Source organism: Chrysochloris asiatica, unplaced genomic scaffold (assembly GCF_000296735.1).
Source record: "Chrysochloris asiatica unplaced genomic scaffold, ChrAsi1.0 scaffold00219, whole genome shotgun sequence".
NCBI lineage: Eukaryota > Metazoa > Chordata > Mammalia > Afrosoricida > Chrysochloridae > Chrysochloris > Chrysochloris asiatica.
Window position 1 is genome coordinate 2,283,928 of NW_006408737.1, and position 22,045 is coordinate 2,305,972.

The 22,045-nt window shown below is 34.4% G+C and overlaps 1 protein-coding gene across 1 annotated transcript in view; it reads left to right on the plus strand.

Annotated features, from left to right (window-relative positions):
* The window catches only part of IPO7 (importin 7), a 67,416-nt gene that overhangs the window by 42,033 nt on the left and 3,338 nt on the right, over window positions 1-22,045 (plus strand). Inside the window, exons 7-24 of the mRNA XM_006872995.1 lie at window positions 79-173; window positions 264-348; window positions 2,211-2,345; window positions 2,995-3,094; window positions 3,550-3,626; window positions 3,771-3,887; window positions 4,721-4,810; window positions 5,532-5,697; window positions 5,880-6,040; window positions 9,812-9,940; window positions 11,308-11,374; window positions 11,457-11,582; window positions 12,263-12,360; window positions 13,183-13,278; window positions 14,331-14,551; window positions 14,682-14,887; window positions 17,775-17,981; window positions 21,018-21,134. Of these exons, the coding sequence (XP_006873057.1) occupies window positions 79-173; window positions 264-348; window positions 2,211-2,345; window positions 2,995-3,094; window positions 3,550-3,626; window positions 3,771-3,887; window positions 4,721-4,810; window positions 5,532-5,697; window positions 5,880-6,040; window positions 9,812-9,940; window positions 11,308-11,374; window positions 11,457-11,582; window positions 12,263-12,360; window positions 13,183-13,278; window positions 14,331-14,551; window positions 14,682-14,887; window positions 17,775-17,981; window positions 21,018-21,134 (2,293 nt within the window). The remainder of the gene's footprint in view (window positions 1-78; window positions 174-263; window positions 349-2,210; window positions 2,346-2,994; window positions 3,095-3,549; window positions 3,627-3,770; window positions 3,888-4,720; window positions 4,811-5,531; window positions 5,698-5,879; window positions 6,041-9,811; window positions 9,941-11,307; window positions 11,375-11,456; window positions 11,583-12,262; window positions 12,361-13,182; window positions 13,279-14,330; window positions 14,552-14,681; window positions 14,888-17,774; window positions 17,982-21,017; window positions 21,135-22,045) is intronic.

Genomic DNA, 22,045 nt, shown 5'->3' on the forward strand with positions numbered 1-22,045 from the left:
TGTCTGTCTCTAGATTACAGTAATGCTGAATAATGAATAACATCTTCTACTAACTTGAAATAAAATGTCTTTTTAAAGGAAACACTTCAAGTTGAAGAAGATGATAGACCAGAGTTGCCATGGTGGAAATGTAAGAAGTGGGCTTTACATATCTTAGCAAGACTTTTTGAAAGGTAAACTCTACTTTTTCATACATAGTGCTTTAAATTTATATTTTCATCATTGTCTTGTGTAAGAACAATTGGCATTTTATGTTTTTTAAGATATGGAAGCCCTGGCAATGTTTCCAAGGAGTATAATGAATTTGCTGAGGTATTTTTGAAGGCATTTGCTGTTGGTGTCCAGCAAGTAAGTCTTCGTTTTTCTAAGCAGAAGCACAGCATTGTTGAGTTTGTCATCTTATTTTGAGGGTTGGTTTTTTTTTTCATATCTAGAGAAATGCATATTTGAAACTTAATGGTTTATCATTAGTAACTAATATATTTTAATATGAAAATACCTTTTCTTCTAAAATGAAAAAATAACTTTAATGTGTAACTTAATAGAAGGTAGCTTCTATGTTCAGTCTGTTTTAATTTGTTTTGATAATGTAAGTTAAGAAAATACAGCCTTATAGAAATGTAGTTGGGAGAGAGGGGTTTTGATAATCTTCTCAGATAATTGTGAAAATTCTTTGATATCTCAACAAAATTTAGTGAAAAAATTTTCTTCAGGTTAATTGCAATGTAGAATTTGAAATTCTTTTAACAGCAAACATGTTTTGCCCTGTTATATTAAAACCTGGGAGCACAGTGGCTCCATAGAATAAACGCTGGACCGAGAACCACAAGGTCTGAGGTTTGAACCCGCTACTGCACTGGAAAAAGATAAGGCTTTTTACTTCTGCAAAATTTAAAAACCTCAGAAACCCTGTACAAGGTCACTATAAGTCAAAACTGACTCATTGGTATTTAACAACTACAACATATTAAAACCAATTGATTGGTTTGCATTGTATCTTGAATGCATATAACATGCATGCATTATTGGTTATTTATAAAATGGTGATACATCGACTTAATGCAGATCTTCAAAATGTTAACTCACTTCAATTTACAATTTGAAAAATATTAATATTGCCACATAACTTATAAATATCTTTAAATATTGGAAAGCTACATTTTCCAGAATTCTAGTTTTTCCTTGATATTTTAATGCTCGTAAAATTAGTGTCCTTGAAGTGAAAAGCTTGTTTTATTCATTTTTGAGACACTGCCATATGTACAAATACAAATAAATAAGTATAACTGAGCACCTCTTTGAAGGTATATGATAGAATTTCCTGATACTATTTCTGCTTATAACTAAATCTCACAGCAAAAACAGATATATATTTCCTGATTAATAATATTACTAATTTTTTGGCTTCATTAAAGACATTCTTGAATACAGCTAGTTCTTTAAGTACGAAGGGGATTTTAAAAGTTCATGGAGGAATTCTTTTATCCTCTTTTCTATTTTTTCATTAACTTTTTGAAGTCCTATTATATAGGCTACAGAATACAGTTTAGCACACCATTCCATTGGTTAATGTTGTTGTTAAGTGTTGTTTAATTGATTCTGCGTCATAGCGACCCTATGTACAATAGAACAAAACATAACCCAGACCTGTGCCCTCTTCAGAATCCTTGCCATATTTGAGCTCACTATTGCATTCTCTGTGTCAGTCTATCTTGTTAACAAGGTCCTCCTCTTTTTTCCTTGATCTCTACCTTACCAGGCATGATGTCCTTCTCTCCAAGGAATCATCTGTTCTGGTAACATAAAGGTCTTGACATCACATACCATCTCAAAAATTCTGTGGACCATACTTAGAGAAATCAGTAAAGCAACAAGTAGAATGAGAACTCTTAGGCATTAAATCTTTCCTAGAAGATATGTTTAAAAAGACAAGGCTGTCAGACTTGTTGAGACATAGTCAATAGGCAACATATAATTTTCTATCATTTTTTGTGCTTAATCTGAAACTAGTCCTTCACACATAATAGCTTTAGTTTGTTACTGAGTGACTTGAATCTTACTCAAATTTATAATTTAGAAAAATTATTTTTAAAAGAATGTGGCTGCTGTTTTGTGATGACATAGGCGTTAAGCGTTAATATGCTTTTACTGTCTTACAGGTGGCTAAAATTTCTATTTAAACTTGATTTTTGATTAAATTTTTTCCAAAGGTTTTATTGAAGGTGTTATATCAGTACAAGGAAAAGCAGTATATGGCTCCTCGAGTTTTACAGCAGACATTAAATTATATTAATCAAGGAGTTTCCCATGCCCTCACCTGGAAGAATCTGAAGCCTCATATACAAGTAATAATTTTCTACTGAAATAATGGTTTTTGTTCTTGTTTTTTTTCTTTTAGCAAATATAATGGAAATAACATTAATTGCCATAAAACTTGAAAGGTAATTTTTATTGAGTTGTGTTACTTAGTCTAGTTCTGGTGATTGTTTTGAAAGTAGAACAGAAAATTGAGGTGTAAGACCCTCATAAAAGTAAAAGGTATTTTGTAAATGTTCAGCTTATATATTAGTTTAAAACGATTGCTTTAATGTGTTTTTTTAAGGTCTTACTCTAGGATTATGATTAGTTAACATGTTAGACTTTAGTTCACCAAATTGTTTTTCAAAATAATTGACTTATGTGCTATTTTTAATGTACATGCTTTATTTAAAGGCTTAACCCTTTAAATAAAAATTTCACAATATATTAATCTCAAAATGCATAACTGCCTCCTATGTATACAAAGGTCATATTTCTAAATACTAGTTGCTGGAGAATAAGAATATGTAGGTTGATAATTAAACCTAATACTGCACTAAAATTCATCACTTAATTTTGATATGAGCAATTTTAAGTTACATTCTTTACAGGGCTGCTTTTCTTTCAGGACATCAAGAATATTCGAAGGTTTAAAGCAATTTAAGATTGTTGCTTTTTTTAATTTTTAAATTACAGGGCATTATCCAAGATGTTATTTTTCCATTGATGTGCTATACAGATGCTGATGAGGAACTTTGGCAAGAAGACCCTTATGAATATATACGTATGAAGTTTGGTAAGGAATTTTCACTTTTTAGAAACAAAATATATGTCAGTATGTAAAGATTAAACAATGAGTGTCTAAACTATACTTCTGGGTCACACGTCAGTCATTTTATATATGGGAATTAAGACCAGATACTGGAAATTATAATCACATTGAGTCACTGAAAAGAAGGAATTGTAATTTGGCTAGTGTTGAATTCTCAGAATAGTAGTATTTGTTATGAAGGAAAAATTAATGGCTTAGCATTTAAAGAAATCTGCACAAAAAAGATGAATTAGACTTGCAAAGGTTTGGGGATCTGGGTTCATGTTCATAATCCTTATTAAAGATTTACCAAATTGTAAGTGCCTACTTTATACAGAGCACTGATTGCATGTTGTATGTGTGTGTGAGTGAGAAAAAATATTTTGGTAAAAAAAATTAAGGTTGCTGTTTTGTGTCTTAATTTTCTATTTGTTCTCTAGATGTATTTGAAGATTTTATTTCTCCTACCACTGCTGCCCAGACACTTTTATTTACAGCTTGTAGTAAAAGGAAAGAGGTAGGCTATTTATGTGTAGGTACTTTCTGTTGTGGCATTTACAATTTGTTCAGATATTCTGGTTTAATAATTATGTTAAAATTTTATTATCACTATGTGTTTTATGAGTTGGGATATACAATAAAGAACTACTTTTTAATCTAGGTGCTGCAAAAGACTATGGGATTTTGCTACCAGATTCTTACAGAGCAAAACGCTGACCCTCGAAAAAAAGATGGAGCCTTGCATATGATTGGCTCTTTAGCTGAAATACTTCTGAAGGTATATTGTGTGTGTGTGTGTGTGTGTGTGTGTGTGTGTGTTTCCATCCACGTGTACTGTTGGAGGCTCTTTAGCTGAAATACTTCTGAAGGTATATTGTGTGTGTGTGTGTGTTTTTCCATCCACGTGTACTGTTGGCCTGTTGTAGAAGTGCTTCTCAAAAAATTGACCGTAAAGAAAGTTTGTAAGCAAATGCATTCATTGATATTTTTAGAACATCATGGCTTTGTGACACAACCCTTCTATTAGCTACCAAGCATCTATAAAGTTTTGCATCATCACTAGGGTTCGTTCCTAAGTTAATTATATATAACTCTTTTATTCTTTTGAAGTAATCTTAGAGTTAAATCACAAAAATTAGTTCCCCCTTTATTTGTTGTTATCTGTAGTTCTTCTTCCTCTTTACCACCCTTCCTCTAATGTTAACATCTTCATAATCATGCTGAAAAATTTAAAACCAGAATATTGATATTAACATAAAACTATTATTAGCTTTAAGACTTTTCCTTTTTTTTCCATTATGAGAGATTTTAAAGGCAGAGAAAAATCTACTCACACTTACATTACTAAACTACAATTGCTATGAAGATTTAGCATACTTTCTAATCACATAATATAAGAAGGTATAGCAATGTATTCAGTGCTTTTTGATTGTGTTCTAGGGTAAGAATATTTGTTTTGATACTATGTTTCAGCAACACAGACTAAAAGTTTATTATGAGTCAGTAATTAGGTTGTTTTGTGGTTTGTTTTTTTAAAACACTTTTAGATTATTTAGAATTTGTAATGATTATTTATGGAACTGTACCAAAAACAATTGTTTATTTTTACAGAAAAAGATTTACAAAGATCAAATGGAATATATGTTGCAGAATCATGTGTTCCCTCTCTTCAGCAGTGAACTGGGATACATGAGAGCAAGGGTATGTTGTAGTAAAAAAAAAAAAAAAAATGTAGTAATTTACAATTACATCATCTAAAGGGACACTTATGTAGACTTCCTTTTCAATCATGAGAAAGACCTTAAGCCTTTCTTATACTTTAAAAAAAAAAAAAAATTGAGTCAGTTTCAATTCATAATGACCACCGTATGTGAGGTTGTCAAGGCTGTGAGTCTTTACAGAAGCAGAAAGCCTCCTCTTTCTACTGGAAACAGGTGGGTTTGAACTGACAACCTTGCACTTAGCAGTCTAGCAGTCTGGTGCTTTTTCTCTAGCTCCACCAGGCTCTTCCTTTCTTATATGAAAGCAAGGCTAAATAAAAACTCTGTGGACCTGTTCACACTTAAAATTCTTATTGGTTATGAACATCTAATTTGTTTCCTTGGGACTGCCTGCATTTCATTTTAAGCTTTTGTTTTATATAAATCGTTAAATGGCTGCTGTAATGTGTGCACAGTTTTCATCTGTGTCTGGTAGCAGTGTCTGTCTGTGTTTTGCATTCAGATTTTGCTATTCACATAAATACCCTGCAGCCAAAGAGTGACTTGGGATCATAGTACTGGTCTAGTGTCGTCTCTTTGGACACATTCACCACTGGCCAGCCTCCAAATTCCCATACATAATAACTTTGAGGATGGAAATACTTCTTGGGTCAATGTAAGCTAGCTATAGTAACTCATTGTGTGTGTTTATTTATTTTAAGGCTTGCTGGGTTCTCCATTATTTTTGTGAAGTAAAGTTCAAAAGTGACCAAAACCTGCAAACAGCCTTAGAACTGACAAGAAGATGTCTGATAGATGATAGGGAAATGCCTGTTAAAGTCGAAGCTGCTATTGCACTTCAGGTGTTGATCAGCAATCAAGAAAAAGGTAAAGCATACCTCAGCCCAAATACTGGAATGTCTTTGTACATAATTATACAGTGGACAGTCATAGGAATCTGGAACATTGTCTTCCCAGTTTGGGTAGAAGTATATCTTTTTAACTCTTTGGCGTATGTGATATCAGATGTTGAGAAGTTTCAGGCAAATGTGCTATGTTTCTTCTTACAGCTAAAGAATACATCACACCTTTCATAAGACCTGTAATGCAGGCTCTGCTTCACATTATAAGAGAAACAGAAAATGACGATCTTACCAACGTAATTCAGAAAATGATCTGTGAATATAGTGAAGAAGTTACTCCTATTGCAGTAGAAATGACACAACATTTGGTATGTTGTTTGAACTATTTTTTTCAAGTATTTTAATTTAGCCCACAGTATGTTTCAGGCATTATTTTACATGTTTCTTACTTCCTTTACCTTAAAGGAAATATGCTGTTTACTGTATCGAGTATTGTATTAATCCTTTAGTGTGTGTATAACATGGAACCAATAATTCTAAATGAGTAAAAATTCCAATTTTACAGAGAAAAAATAGGCATAAAAAGCTTAAGTTACCCAAGCTAGTAGCATGTAAGCCTGGGATTCAAACCTGGGGTGTCTGTCTCTATCGTTCATGTTCTTAGTTACTACCGCATACTGCAATTTGGTTGTTTTTGTCGTTTTCTGAAATACTTTGGACTAACTTAAAAATGTAGTTTATAAATAAATAGATGTATTTATTTAAATGTAGTTACAGTCTTTTTTTAGTTTGTCTTTGTTTACTATAACTCACAAATTTCCTCACTTTTTACAGTATTAACACTATTACTCTACATAAATCCACATTGCTAAGACTCAGAATGTAAATTACTAATTTAAAGTTTGGAACTCTTAACTTGCTATTTGCTGCTGTTATAAAAAGAATAATTACATGGAAAAGTATGTACTTAACAGTTGGTTTTGAAATGGATAAGGACATTTGAAAGGTGCCTTGGTGGCACAATAGATTGAGCATTGAACTGCTAACCCAAAGCTTGGTGGTTCAAACCCACCTAGTGCTCTGAACAAAAAATCAGACAGCCTGCTTCCAAAAGATTTACAGCCTCAGAAATCCTATGGAACTTTGTCTTCTAGGGTTACAATGAGTTGGAATCAACTCATCTGCAGTGGGTTTGTTTTGGAGTTTAAGGGCATTTGAATAAATAAAATAGCATCCATTAAGTATATATTGCATTTCTAACACATTAAGCTAATTAAGAGTGAATCCTCAGAGGTTTGTTTTAAAAAAGATCAGTTAGGTTTTATAAATGACAAATTGACCCCTTGATGAGTAAATATATACATATTTAGACATTGTCAGATGGTAGCTATAACAGACTATTAAGGAATTTCTATGACCTACATCATTAACACCTGGTGTAGTGCTGTAGGATAGCACTGGACTGTGAATCACATGGTTGGTGCTTCAAATCCACCAGACACTCCTTAGAAACTCTATAAAATGTCATTGTAAATTGAAACCAACTCGATGGCACTTAACAACAACAACATCAAACAACATCATCTAAAGTCAGAATCCTCCAAATGACATGTCAAGAAACAGGACAAATAACTTGTATAAGTTTACTTGGTAAGTGGCATAGCTTGAGAACTAAACTCTTAATTATTACAGTTTGTAGAACTGGAAATACATAATTATTGGGAAGTAGCTTTTGTTAACAACATATGTATAAATGGTGACTATGTACATGGATCTCACTGGATGGAATACTCAGTAATAGAATTGTAATTGTAATCAAGTAGATTGCATATATTCAAAGACTCAATATTGAGTCTCAATATTACCAGTATCATCAGAGTAAGGCCAGGGCTCTCTGTAGAACAAATTATCAATTTCTCATATGCAAGCTGAAGTTGAAGAAAATAAAAACAAGTCCACAGGAGCTAAAGTAAAACTTTGTATAAGTGCCATTGAGTTGGTTTGACTCATATAGCAACCCTGTACAGGGTTTCCTAGGAGAGGCTGGTGAGTTTGAACTGCCAAACCAACCTGGCAATCCAGTGCTTACCCAGTGCCATACCATGATTCCACCTTGAATGTATCCTACCAGAATTTAAAGACATTCTCAAGAATAGATTTGATGCATTAAACACTAATGACCAGAGACTGGACAACTTGTGAGGTGGCAAGTTAGAAAACCTCAAGGAAAGAAACACATCCTGTATTTCTCAAGTTGAAAGAACTGAAGAAAAAAAAATCAAGCATCCAGTTATATATTGAAGGATTCCATCGGCAAAATATTAAACCATGCAGAAAGCATTAAAAGACATTAGAAGGAATCCTTGTACTAAGGAGAACTGGTCAATGTTCAACCACTTGAGGTAGCATATGATCAAGAACCAATGATATTGAAGGAAGGAACCCAAGCTGCATTGATGGCATTGGTGAAAAACAAGGTTGCAGGAATTGACAAATATCCTTTGAGATATTTCAGAGCAAGCATGACATTAGAATGTAATACTTATCTTTGCTAAGAAAGATGACATAAGCTATATTTTCTTGACGTTTAAATCAAGTAATCCAAACTGGGCCAACTGAAGAACGTGATTCTGTGGCAATTCTGAATATAGTTAAAGATAACCCACACAAATAAAATTTTGCTAAGAATAATTTTTAAATAGTTGCAGTAGTGCATCAATAGTGGACTGCCAGAAATTGAAGCCATCCTCAAAAGATGGGTGTTGTCTAAAAGCAGAGAATACCAGAAATATGTTTACATATGTTAAGGCATTCAATTGTATAACCAATGATGGATCTCATTGTGAAATGGTAATCTCAGAACACTTAATTGTGCTCATGTGGAAACTGTATCTGGATCAAGACGAAGTCATTTGAACACAAGGGATACTGTGTGATTTAAAACCAGGAAAGGTTTGCTTCTGGGTTGTATCCTTTTACCATACGTATTCAGTCTGTATGATGAGCATATAATCCCAGCTGCTGGACAATATGAAGAAATCAAAACTAGGATTAGAGGAGGACTCCTGTAACCCACAATGTACAGATGAAACAAATAAGCTTCCTGAACGTAGAGAGAAATTGAAGCACTTAGTGATGAAGGTCAAAGACTATATATATCCGTTAGTATAGATTACACTTCAAAATACGGTAACAAAAATCCTCACAACTGAACTAAGCAGCATCATGATTAGTGGGAAAAAAGATGGAAGTTGTCAAGGATTTTCTTTTACTTGTATCCACAATCAATGCTTATGGAAACAGCAGTCAAGAAATCAAATTATTTATTTAATTGGGCAAATATGCTGCAAAAGACCCCTCCCTTTTTTTTTTTTTTTTTTTTAATGTTTTATTGTGAGTTATGTGATAGTTTAGATGGGAGAACATCAGTCTTACATTCATTCTATCGTATATAGTCTCATTGCCATGGTTAGAATCCCCTCCATTGCAATCCTTCCCCCATAACCCCCAGGTCTTCAGCACACAGTCGCTCTCCCTCTCTGGATCTAAAGTCTCCAGCTACTCCATCGCTCCACAAAGACCCTTTTATTAAGTGTTAGCTAAGGTGTGCCTGACCCCCGCCATTGTATTTTTAATCACCTCATGTGTAATATGAAAGCTGGACATTGAATAACCTAAGACAGCAGAAGAATGCATTTGAAATTATGGAGAACAGTGAAATCTGTCATGCCAAATGTATAGCCAGAATGCTCCTTGGAAGTGAAGTTGGTGAGACTTTGTCTCATGTTCTTTGTTATTTTATCAGGAGAGACCAATCCCTGGAGAAAGACATCATGCTTGATGAGATACAGCATATGCGAGAAAGAAGGCCTTCAATGAGATTAATTGATACAGTAGCTTCAACAATGAGATTAATTGATACAGTGGACTTAAACTAGTAACAGTGTACAGGACTAGGCCTTGTTATATTCTGTTGTACATTATTATTATAAGTCATGCCAACTCAGTGACATCTAATAACAATTTGGAGAAATTGACTTGTTGTGCTTGCCAATGAGAACTTGCTTAAAATGAAAGGTTTAGACCAAAATCAAAATCTGTTTGAATGTCAAACATAAGCCATATTCTCTTGAACCCAGGCAATGACATTTAATCAAGTAATCCAAACTGGGCCAGATGAAGAAGGAAGTGATGACAAAGCAGTTACTGCAATGGGAATTCTGAATACAATCGACACACTTCTTAGTGTAGTTGAAGATCATAAAGAGGTAAGAAAATGATCCAACCATTCATGTCTTTTTCGAGTGCTCTGAGTTATATAACTAATACTCTTAAGCACCTTGATTTTGCCATTTTTAAATACTATTTTGTTAAGATGAAATAAGTATCATGTAAACATTAGTTTCTGGAGCATTAGTAGAAAGAATAGTAAACAAGTATTTTTATCATCTCAATTTTGGGGCTCAGAGTTTCGGGTCCCTCTTAGGTCCTTCTCAAGTCCTAGATTGTTTTTTTTCTTGGAAAGGTAAGAAATGTAATCATGCGTTTTTCAAAAACAGATTATTTTAAACATAAAAATATAAAAAGAACAGAGAAAGCCATGAACATTGTCTCTTAACTACCACGTAAATTTACTACATTTTAACATCTTGTAATACTTGCTTTTGAAGTCCTGGTGTGCTAGACTGAAAAGTCAGCGTGAACCGCAAGGTCGGTGGTTAAAGCTCACCAGCCACACCTTGGAAACTCTAAACAGCGTCACTACGGGTCGGAACTGACTCAACAGCACTGAAAAGCAATAAAAACATTTGCTTTTAGATTTATTTCTAAAAAGAAAGTTGTAAATAGATGCAGTTAAGAGACCTTTATTCCCTTCTAAGTAACCAATAGAAATGTTTTAATGTTAACTATGTATCTTACCCATAAATCATATAGTGCACATATTTTCAGATTACCTACAACATAAGATTTTTAACAAAACAGTATTAGAATCTGGATCATCATTGGAGGAAATGGGTAAAAACCATGAGGAATCCTGTCACTACTTTTTTTTTTAATAGAAGAGTTACAAATGTATTGTTATATATTTGAAATAGATGTCCTGCTTCTATATCTGATTGTTGCTATCAAATCATAGCCACCCTGTAGAGGATTTCAATTAATAATTTATTTGCTTTTTTAAAAAAAGCACTTCAGGATTTGGGGGTCCAATTGAGGGCCATACTAAAAATTAAAGGTTTCATATTCCCTTTTAATCTTGAATGACTTGGGGCTTATTTTATTAATCACTAACATAGTTTGAAAAATGGATCTTTTATGACTCGAAGCAACTTAAAGTGACTTTTCTACTTTTCTATTATATTTACACATGTAAGATCTATAGGCTGTCTTTAATTGTTTATACCTTTTCCAGAATTTTTCTTCCCTTTTTAGGTAACTAAACTGGTAATTCCTTATGTTTATTTAATTATAATCATATTTTCTTTGGTTCATAATATGGTAGTATGCAAGTATCAAAAAAGTTTAAATTTCTTAATAATGACTTTATGTTTAAATGCAAGGACTCACAGTATCATTATTTTAGTAAGATATTCTGTATGCTTCAATTTCTTGAGATTATGTTTTTCTTTTTTAGATAACCCAACAGCTTGAGGGTATCTGCCTACAGGTCATTGGTACTGTTTTACAACAGCATGTTTTAGGTATTTATCTCTGATTATGCTGAGAATTTTCTGTTAATTTACATGAGCAGTATTGTCTTAATGACTTAATGTTCTCTTTTAGAATTCTATGAGGAGATCTTCTCTTTAGCACACAGTTTGACATGTCAGCAAGTATCTCCACAGATGTGGCAGCTTTTACCCCTTGTATTTGAGGTCTTTCAGCAAGATGGCTTTGATTACTTTACAGGTAAGGGAAATTGTGGAAATACTGTTGATCCTTCTTGACCCACCCCTCTCCATTTTGATTTCTTCTTGTTATGTGCTGTCTAGTCCATCCCAATTCATAATGAACCTGGATAAATTTTCCTAGGGGCAGTTGGTGTATTTATACTGCCAGCATTAGTTAGCAATCCAGTGCTTATTATACAGTGTGATAATGACATAAGCCACTAAGAAATATTTCTTAGTAATGTAATATTTGAAAAAATACATTTGAATGTTCCAGCCCCTTCATTATTTAACATTTATTGATCTGTAGAAATCAATGCTCAAGGAAGACTTTTCACATAAATTTCCATTATATCTGCACCTTGGTTTTTGGTTTTTCACTTTCTGATACATTTCTCTGTTCTTTTGTATAATCTTTATGCTTAATTATTAAATACTAAGGACTTCTTTTAATATTTTCATTTCTTCATTTACTTACAGGAGGGGGCTTTTAAAAGATCATGGAATATCTTTTTTTTTTTTTTTTTCATTTTTCCAAGAACTTTTGAAAGCTCCTTTTTAAATGAATAATACATAAAAGTAAATGTTAGGGATAAAATGATCATAGATTTGCTGCCTTTCCTTTGGAAACTTTTTAGACACAAAGATAAAGCGTTTATATTAATACAGATTTATAACTGATATCTTTTACTAATACAGATATGATGCCTCTGCTTCACAATTATGTAACAGTTGATACAGATACACTTTTGTCTGATACGAAGTATCTTGAAATGATATACAGTATGTGCAAAAAGGTGGGTCATTTTTAGATAATATAACATTTCATGAGACTTAAGTATGAAATTGAAAAGATACCACATTGTGGCAAACATGGGTTTTACAGAATTGAGGGCTTGAACAGTTGTGAGCTAAAAAATTAGGTTGCTAGATACTGCATTAATTGTTTTGACAAGTATTTGTCATTTTTCTGACTTGTTGTAATTATAAATACATTTTTTTATTTTTAGAATGTGGCGCTTTCCTTAGGCTAGTTCTTTGGAATCAAATGAAGCAAACAAGAACTTGATTTAGAGACTGGAAAGGATCAGGAATGGTCAGAGATGATCTATAATGAAAAATGTTTACAACTTCAGGTTTATGGAGAATATATACACATCCAAAAATAATAACAAAATCCAAGGGTGGTTTCAGGCGTCTGAATTAACACCTGTAATTTTGTATTCCATTCTCCTCCAAATAGATTGTTTTATTTTTAATGGGACACATATACAGAAAGTTTACTAGCAATCCAGTTTTTAGGTTTCTGTAGTTTTATACATAAAAGCCAGTTACCTCTGAGAAAGGTTAGCTGTTGTCAACGTGCTGTGGACAAGAATGGAACAATACAAAGTAGGTGCTTTGATTATGTGTATCAAGCTGCCATTATACATGATTATGACATGTATAGGTTAACAGCTGCAAATCCTCACAGGCACTTTAACCTATAGTCTGTATAGTGAATAGTTTGGCTTTCATATCAATTAGGATATGTTAAGGATTCAGAGTCTGTACACAGGCAAGGAAGATTTATAATATTTTGTGAAACCTCATTGCAGTTGCATGTTTGTTTTCATCAGGTTCTTACAGGAGTTGCAGGTGAAGATGCAGAGTGTCATGCAGCAAAATTACTAGAGGTCATCATTCTACAGTGCAAAGGGCGTGGCATTGATCAGGTCAGTAACACAAAGCATTACTCATGAAGATTCAGAGAGGGATTCCCACTTCTTTTGCTGTAGTTTCACTTTTAGGGGTTTTAAAGCTTTTATTGTGAATTCATTGATAGTTTGCATGGGAGAACATTGGATTTACACTCATCCTATTGTATTTGTTTCATTGCAATGACTAAAATCCCCTCTGTGCATCATCATTCAACAGTAATATTTGCTTCTATTCCTTCTGTTTTTTGTTTTGTTTTTGTTTTTTATGTACACAAAAACACACCGGAGTATATAGTCGTTTAAACAATGAGCGCATTTTGCAAGCCAGCCTCCTGCCCGCCAGCACACAGCCTTTCCCTTTCCATGAGTATAGAGTTCTCAGCTGTTCTTATCTCCTCTTCAGTATTAGTTTTGATGGCATTGTAGGATGAACAATGAACTGCTAACCACAAAGTTGGCAGTTCAAACTCACTAGCCACTCCCTGGAAGAAAGATAAGATTGTCTTCTGCCATAAAGATTTACAGATATACTGTATGTCCATTTTGGTGTATAAACTATTACTTAAGTGTTGCAGTTTTGGTATGTTTTGAGAGAGTTGTTTATCATCATTTTGCAATAAGATACCATTAGTAATTAAATTGCCATGGTCACTTTAAGTAAGAATATTGTGTTTTTATGATCCTTATTGTGATGAAGAGCTTTCAATGAACACTTCCTCTGAAACCTTAACAAGACTATCAATCAAAACTACTAAGTCAGCTAAGGGGCAAGGGAGGCTACTGTAAGTTAATATTGGTAAGGGTAAGTGGCACACACACTTTATTCTCAACTACTAACCTAAAGATTGGCGGTTTGAATCCACCCATTGGCATTAGATGAGAAAAAGGTCTGGCAATCTACTCTGTAAGATTACATCTTACCTCCATAAGGAAGCTCTATAGAACGATTAAACTCTGAAACACTTGGTGCACCATGAGTCTGAATCAACATAATTGCTGTGAGCTACTTTGTTAGTAGGAATACTGTTAATTACAATTTTGGTTTATTTTACTACTTTTGTTTATAGTGCATTCCCTTATTCGTGGAAGCTGCTTTAGAACGACTGACCAGAGAAGTTAAGACAAGTGAACTTCGAACCATGTGCCTGCAAGTTGCTATTGCAGCTTTGTATTATAATCCTCACCTACTGCTCAATACTTTAGAAAATCTTCGCTTTCCTAATAATGTTGAACCAGTTACAAATCATTTTATTACACAGTGGCTTAATGATGTTGACTGTTTCTTGGGGTAAGTGACATGCACTGGACCTTTGTTTATTACGGGGTTTTTTTTTTGTTTTTTTTTTTTTTTTTGAGAAACTGCTTATTTAAAAAGCAATGAGAAAGAAGAAACCATCTATTTTTCAATTTGTTTGTAGACTTCATGACAGAAAGATGTGTGTCCTGGGCCTGTGTGCTCTTATTGATATGGAACAGATACCACAAGTTTTAAATCAGGTTTCTGGACAGATTTTGCCAGCTTTTATCCTTTTATTTAATGGATTAAAAAGAGCATATGCTTGCCATGCAGAACACGAGAATGACAGTGATGATGATGATGAAGCAGAAGATGATGATGAAACAGGTAAGGGGCTTGGAATAGAGAAAACCTAAACTCAACTTTGTTTGAAATAGCACTGTACTTACCTAGTTTTATAACCTTTCATAGCCAGATTAGTTTATGAGTATAATTTATATGAGTATAGTAGTAGTATATCAATAATAGGTTGTGATGAGAGAGTCCTTGACAGAGTGTTAGTACATGGTTGTTGTTGCTCTTGTTAGGTGCCATCGAGTTGGTACCGACTCATAACCACCTTATGGACATCAGAGAAAATACTGCCCGATCCTGGGCTAACCTCACTACTGTTGCCACTCTTGAGTCCATCGATGCTGCCACTTAGCCAATCCATCTCATTGGGGGTCTTTTTCTCTGACACACCACCTTACCAAACATCATATCTTTCTCTAGCAACTGGTCCTTCCAGACAATATGTCCAAAGTATGAGAGACGAAGTTTGGCCATCTTGGCCTCCAAGGCACATTCTGCCTGCACTTCTTCCAAAACGGATCTATTGGTTCTTTTGGCAGCCCATGCACTTCCAGTATTTTCCTCCAGCACCATAACTCAAAAGCATCAATTCTTCTACGGTCTTCCTTATTCACTGTCCAGCTTTCACATGCATATGAGGTTATTGAAAATAGCATGGCTTGGGTCAGGCACTCCTTAGTCCTCCAGCTGACAGATTTGCCTAATGCAATATGTCCTATGATTTCTTGACTGCTGCTTCCGTGACTGTTGATAGTTGATCCGAGAATGAAGTCCTTGATAACTTCAATCTTTTCTCCATTGATAAGAATGCTGTTTGTTGGTCCAGTGGTGAGGATTTTTGTTTTCTTGACATTGAGATGTAATCCATATCGAAGGCTGTGCTCTTTGATCTTCATCAGTAAATGTTTTAAGTCCTCTTAACTATCAGCACCTTAAGGCCAGCAGTTCGAAACTACCAGCCGCTCCGCGGGAGAAAGATGAGGCATTCTGCTCCCGTAAAGATTTACAGCCTCGGAAACCCTGTAGAAGGTCACTATGGGTCGGATCCGACTCGACGGCACTTAACAATAACAACAACAACTATCAGCAAGCAAGGTTGTATCATCTGCATATCGTTAATGAGTCTTCCTCCAATCCTGATGTCACATTTTTCTACATATAACCCAGCTTCTCAGATTATTTGCTCAGCATACAGGTTGAATAGGTATAGTGAAAGTACACAACCTTGTCGTACATCTTTTTTAATTTTAAACCATTCAGCATTCCCATGTTTTGTTCATACAACTGCCTCTTGTTCCACGTACAGATTCCTCATGAACACAATTAAGTGTTCCAGAATACTCATACTTCGCAATGTTGCCCATAGCTTGTCATGATTCACACAATCGAAAGCCTTTGCATAATCAATAAAGCACAGGTAAACATCTTTCTGATATTCTCTGTTTTCAGCCAAGATCCATCAGACATCAGCAATGATATCCCTCGTTCCACAGCCTCTTCTCAATTCGGCTTGAACCTCTGGAAGTTTTCTTTTAATATTTGCTTGCAGCTGTTTCTGTATTATCTTTAGTAAAACTTTACTCGCATGAGATCTCAAAGAGATTATCCGATGATTTCCGCATTCCGTTGGGTCACCTCTCTTTGGAATGTGCACAGATACGGATCTCTTCCAGTCAGTCGGCCAGATAGTTGTCTTCCAAATTTCTTGGCAGAGATGAGTGAGTGCCTCCTGTGTCACCTCACTTTCGTGAAAGATTTAAATTATTATTCCATCAATTCCTGGTGCCTTGTTCTTTGCCAATTCCTTCAATGCACCTTGGACTTCTCTTTCAGGATCAATGGCTCTTGATCATATGGTACCTCTTGAAATGGTTGAATATTAACCATTTCCTTTTGGTACAGTGACTATTCCTTCTGTCTTCTCTTGATACTTTATTCAATAATTTGCCCAGAGAATCTTTCAATAACGAAAGTCAAGGCTTGAATTTTTTCTTCAGTTCCCCCAGCTTGAGAAATGCTGAACGTGTTCTTCCTTTTTGGTTTTCTGATTCCAGATCGTTGCACATTTTGTTGTAATATTTGGCTTTATCATCTTGAGCTGGTCTTTATCATCTATGGGACCTCATTTCTTCCATTCGCTTTAGCATCTCTACACTGGAGAACAAGTTTCAGTGTCTCTTCTGACATCCATTTTGACCTTTTCCTTCTTTCTTGTCTTAATGACTTTTTCTTTCTTCATGTATGATGGATGTTCTTGATGTAATCCCACAACTCTTCTGGGTCTTTAGTGTTTAATGTATGAAATGTTCTTCAGATGATCTCTAAATTCAGGTGGGATATATTCAAGGTCATATGTTGGCTCTCATGGACTTGTTTTCATTTTCTTCAGCTTCATTTTGAGTTTGCATATGAGTAATTGATGGTCTGTTCCACATCTGTCCCTGGCCTTGTTTTCACTGATGATATGGAGTACATGGTACTCAGTGTTATTTATAATGTTCCTGGATTTATTGTAGGACATTTATTAGTACTAATAGTGTATAAGACTATAAATTGGCAAAATTAAAAGTTGGTTAGTGAAATGTAATATTTCCAAAATAGGATTGCTATTACCATTTTTGTCTTATATCATTTACTGATAGCTTTCTTTTTTTTTAAATCTCACAACATGCATGTAATTTAAACCATTGCTGCGTGGATTTGACATACGTTTTTAAGGCTCAGAGCATGCCTATGACTGAATCGCTTATTCCTTATCAAACTATAAATCATAGTTGAGTTTCATGTATTTCCATGAGAATTTAAAAGGTAGTTGAATAAGTATTTAAACATCAATTCTTGACACTCTTCATTGAATTTATTTCATTGTGATTTGTAATATTTTGTTAAGTAACAAACAGTAAATTCTATGACTTGGCAGAGGAACTAGGAAGTGATGAAGATGATATTGATGAAGATGGACAAGAATATTTGGAGATTCTGGCTAAGCAAGCTGGTGAAGATGGAGATGATGAAGATTGGGAAGAAGATGATGCTGAGGAGACTGCTCTAGAAGGCTATTCCACAATCATTGATGATGAAGATAACCCTGTTGATGAGTATCAGATATTTAAAGCTATATTTCAAAGTAAGTCAATTTGGTTTATGTAATTCAAGTAGCTCATTTGAATCTATATTACTGAATAAATCTCTTCTTCTTTATGTCTAACCCTTAAAAAGAAGGGATATCAAACCCAAATTAGAATATAGCTTTATTTGGTAAAATTATTCCTAGAGTTGCTGTAGAGTTTATGTCTATTTTCTCCCATTCCTATACCTTTATTTTTATGAAATTTGTAAATTTGGGATTCTTGTGTGGTGCTGTGGGATAAAGCACTGGGCCACATGGTTAGTTTGAACCACAAGGTTGGTGGTTCAAACTCACCAGCCACTCCTTGGAAACCCTATACAGGGTCTCTATGAGTTGGAATAGACTCGACTGCACTTAACAACTACATATTACAGGAAAGTGTACCTAGCAAAACTGTACCATACATACTGCCATGTATGTTGTTAAGTTCCATTGAGTCAGTTCCGACCCATAGAGACCCTGTACAGGGTTTCCGAGGCTGCAGATCTTTACAGTAGCAGAAAGCCTCGTCTTTCTCCCGCGGAGCAGCTGGTAGTTTCAAACTGCTGACCTTAAGGTTCGCAGCCCAATTCGTAACCACTACACTACCAGAGCTCCTTACTGACATGTATAGTTAGGGATTTTTTTTCCCCATTCTGTCCAAACATACACTACTTGTGGTCTTTTCACCTGTTTTCCTGTGATATGTTAGCCATCTCAATCTAGTATCATTACTAAATTGGCACTTTTAGAATAATAAAATCCTGAGCTAAAAAAATATATGGACAAATTCCATTATCTTTAAGTCCATGCTTCTATTAAATTTTGAAGCGCCTTTTATGTATATAACTATATTCAAGCACTGTGGGCTAATGCGTCAGACTGCAAAGTTGTTTGAACTGCAAGCTCACAAGCTACTCCTTGGAAACCCTATACAGCATTGCTGTACAACAAATAACAAGTGTATTCAGAAAGTATTCCAGAATGTGTTTCAGTTTGTGGCTGCAAACATGTGCTTGGTGCCAGTTTGACTTTTACTGCCATTTATTTGGATTTCTTGTTTCAACAAACAATAAGATATAACATGTGATACTCAGCTTAAGAAATCAAAATCACTATTCAAAATATCCTCTCCTCGAGTTATCAGTGTTATTATTCTTTTATACATCAGGAAAATATCAAATTCTCTGGTAACCAAAGCTTTTAGTGTCCTAAAGGCCATGAGAGAGCATTTTTGATGCAAGGTTAAAGGAGCATGAAAATATCGTTTGTGTTACATGATAGCAAGAGATACCAAGAACTCTTGTCCATGCCTTTATATTTTTGCAGATTTAACGTGTCAATACTTAAATTAAAAGGACCCCATGTACAGTAAACACGATAGGTAGGAATAGGAAATCATGTAATAAAATGACAGATTCTTTTCCTAACGACTTGGCCACTAATAATAGGAAATTTGTGTATTCTTGTTATTTCTATATGGAGAATTCTTTTCATGGGACTTATTAACAGAGAACATTCAAACACAAGTGTATATGGAACTAAGAACACATATCAGTTATCCAATATATATTTTTGTAAAAGGTGGCAAATTGTCTTTGTATTTATTGGGCAAATTTTTCTACATTTCTCATTTCAGATTTAGATTATAATTGTGTGACCATTTAAGTTTTAACGTGAGTAATGCAAAGCTATGGAATTCTAGTAACATACTGATTAAAAGTTGGGCTGCTAACCTCAAGGTCAGCAGTTTGAATCTACCAGCCGTTCTTAGGGAGAAAGATGAGACTTTCTGCTCCTATAAAGAGTTTTACAGCCTTGGAAACCCTGTGCCAGGGTCGCTATGAGCCAGAACCTACTCCATGGCACATAAACACCACCAACACAAAACTGCCATTATATGGAAAGAAAAGTATATGTATATTAGGAAGATTTTTTTTTTTTAGTAAGGGGGGATTTAAGTCTACCTGGTTATAACCTCTTCTGACTCTAGTAAGAATTAGCTTTAACTGTCTTATAATCAAGATTATTATCATTGGATTTTTAAATAATAAATAAACTGGAGTTTTATTTTCCTATTTTTTCACAGGACTTTATTTGGATTTCAGTAAAGACTAGAACAAATTACATATATATTACCATTTTCTTATGCAAAATATACACATATTACACTTTTTTGGCCTACTGCCATACCAGATTTTTTTTTTCCCTTGTTCATGACTTCAACTTCCTTTTTTTTTTTTTTTTTTTTTTTAATATCCCACGAGTTAAAGTCTTCAGTTAAAGTCTTCATCTTGGTGCCTGTTGACAGTGGAGGACTGGTTCCTAATAGCAGACCCTTCCCATCCTTCCTGGAGTCCTGGTGTGGCGCAGTGGGTTAATGCGCCCGATTGCAAAGCTGTTTGAACTGCAAGGTCGGTGGTTCCAGCTCACCACCTGCTCCTCGGAAACCCTATACAGGGTCACTATGGGTCGGAACTGACTCAGCGGCACTTAACAATTCTACCTAATCTTGAGTTTCTAAAGCAGCCCTTCTCCTGGCTGAATTCCTTCCTTGCTCTGGAAACTGCTTTCACCCATGCAGGAAGAAATCATTTTTTCCAGCCCAGAAATAACCCTCACACCAAGGCAGCTAGCTGGTCTATGCCCAGAATGTGATGGATACATATGCTGGGCCTGAGGCATCACAGCTGCATTTATTCACCATTGCTCTATGCCTGAATGCAAACTGCCACAAACCAAACACAGTTTTGTCTATCTTCCGATTAGAGTCTTGATGTGGTGCTAAGGATAAGCGTTGGATTGCTGTTCCTCTGAAACCCTATACAGGGTCATTATGAGTTAGGGAACCAACTGGACAGCACTTAATATGCATGGTTCATGACACAATTATTGGGAATATAAAATCACAAGTTTAGTACTGGGAATGATGCAAAAAGAACAGAATAGAAAGGAGCTCATATACATAGTAAATGTAATAAAGTGGAAATAGAAAATCATTTAATTTAAATGTCAGGTTTCTCATTCCTGTTATTCCTATTTTCTTTATGATAGCTATTCAAAACCGTAATCCGGTATGGTATCAGGCTCTGACTCATGGTCTTAATGAAGAACAAAGAAAGCAGTTACAGGATATAGCAACTCTGGCAGATCAAAGAAGAGCAGCCCATGGTATGTTATTGACTTTAACACTCTTCAGATACAGTTAATGACTTGATGAAGCCATCAGATTTCATATTAGATTATTTCAAATTATTTGAAAACTAGTTTTTGCTTGTGATAGGATTTGACTCTGATCTGACAGATACAATTGAAGAATTGGATATTGTTTTTTATTGTTTTGGTACTCTAATGATTCTGGTACATTGTAAAATGTTGATAAGTTCATAGTAATGAAGCTTAAACTTCAATAAGTTCGTGATAATGAAAGTTTAAAATTCAAGTATCATAAAGTAAACTTTAGATAATACACAGCCTAACTTCTCTAGAGTTAACAGAATAGATGTAATTCTAATTCTTGATATTATATAATAGTCCACATTCAAATTATCTTATTAGTCAAAAACGTGTTGTCTAGTAGACATATAATACAAGCCATTTTATTATTACTTAACATGTTCAGTCTTCAAAAGGTTTCCTAATTATAGTGCTAAAAAGTCTAGTTCTGCTTCATCCTTTTTTTCACATGATTTAATTTAAGTGTGGGGTAAAGAGTAATCAAGAATATTTAATAGATGGTAGTATTATGTTCATTGTAGTTCATTTAAAAAGTACTAAAAACCTCTTAGGCATTTTTTCGGGGGGAATTTTGAACACTAAAAACAGTCTGGAAAACAATTTAATATGTAAACATCTACAAGTATAAAAAAGGACTGTATGAGTCTTATTAGTACAACAAATACAAGGGGACTTTAGAAAAAAATGGAATTAAAAGATAATGGATACCCACAAATAAATGTAAAAACCTTCCCTAAAAGCCGAGACTGTAAATTCCAAAAAAGCAAAGTTTTTCCCAAAAAAAAAAGCTAGAGAGAAACTCTGTTAACTGATGGTATGTGGAGGGGATTATAATCAATGTAATG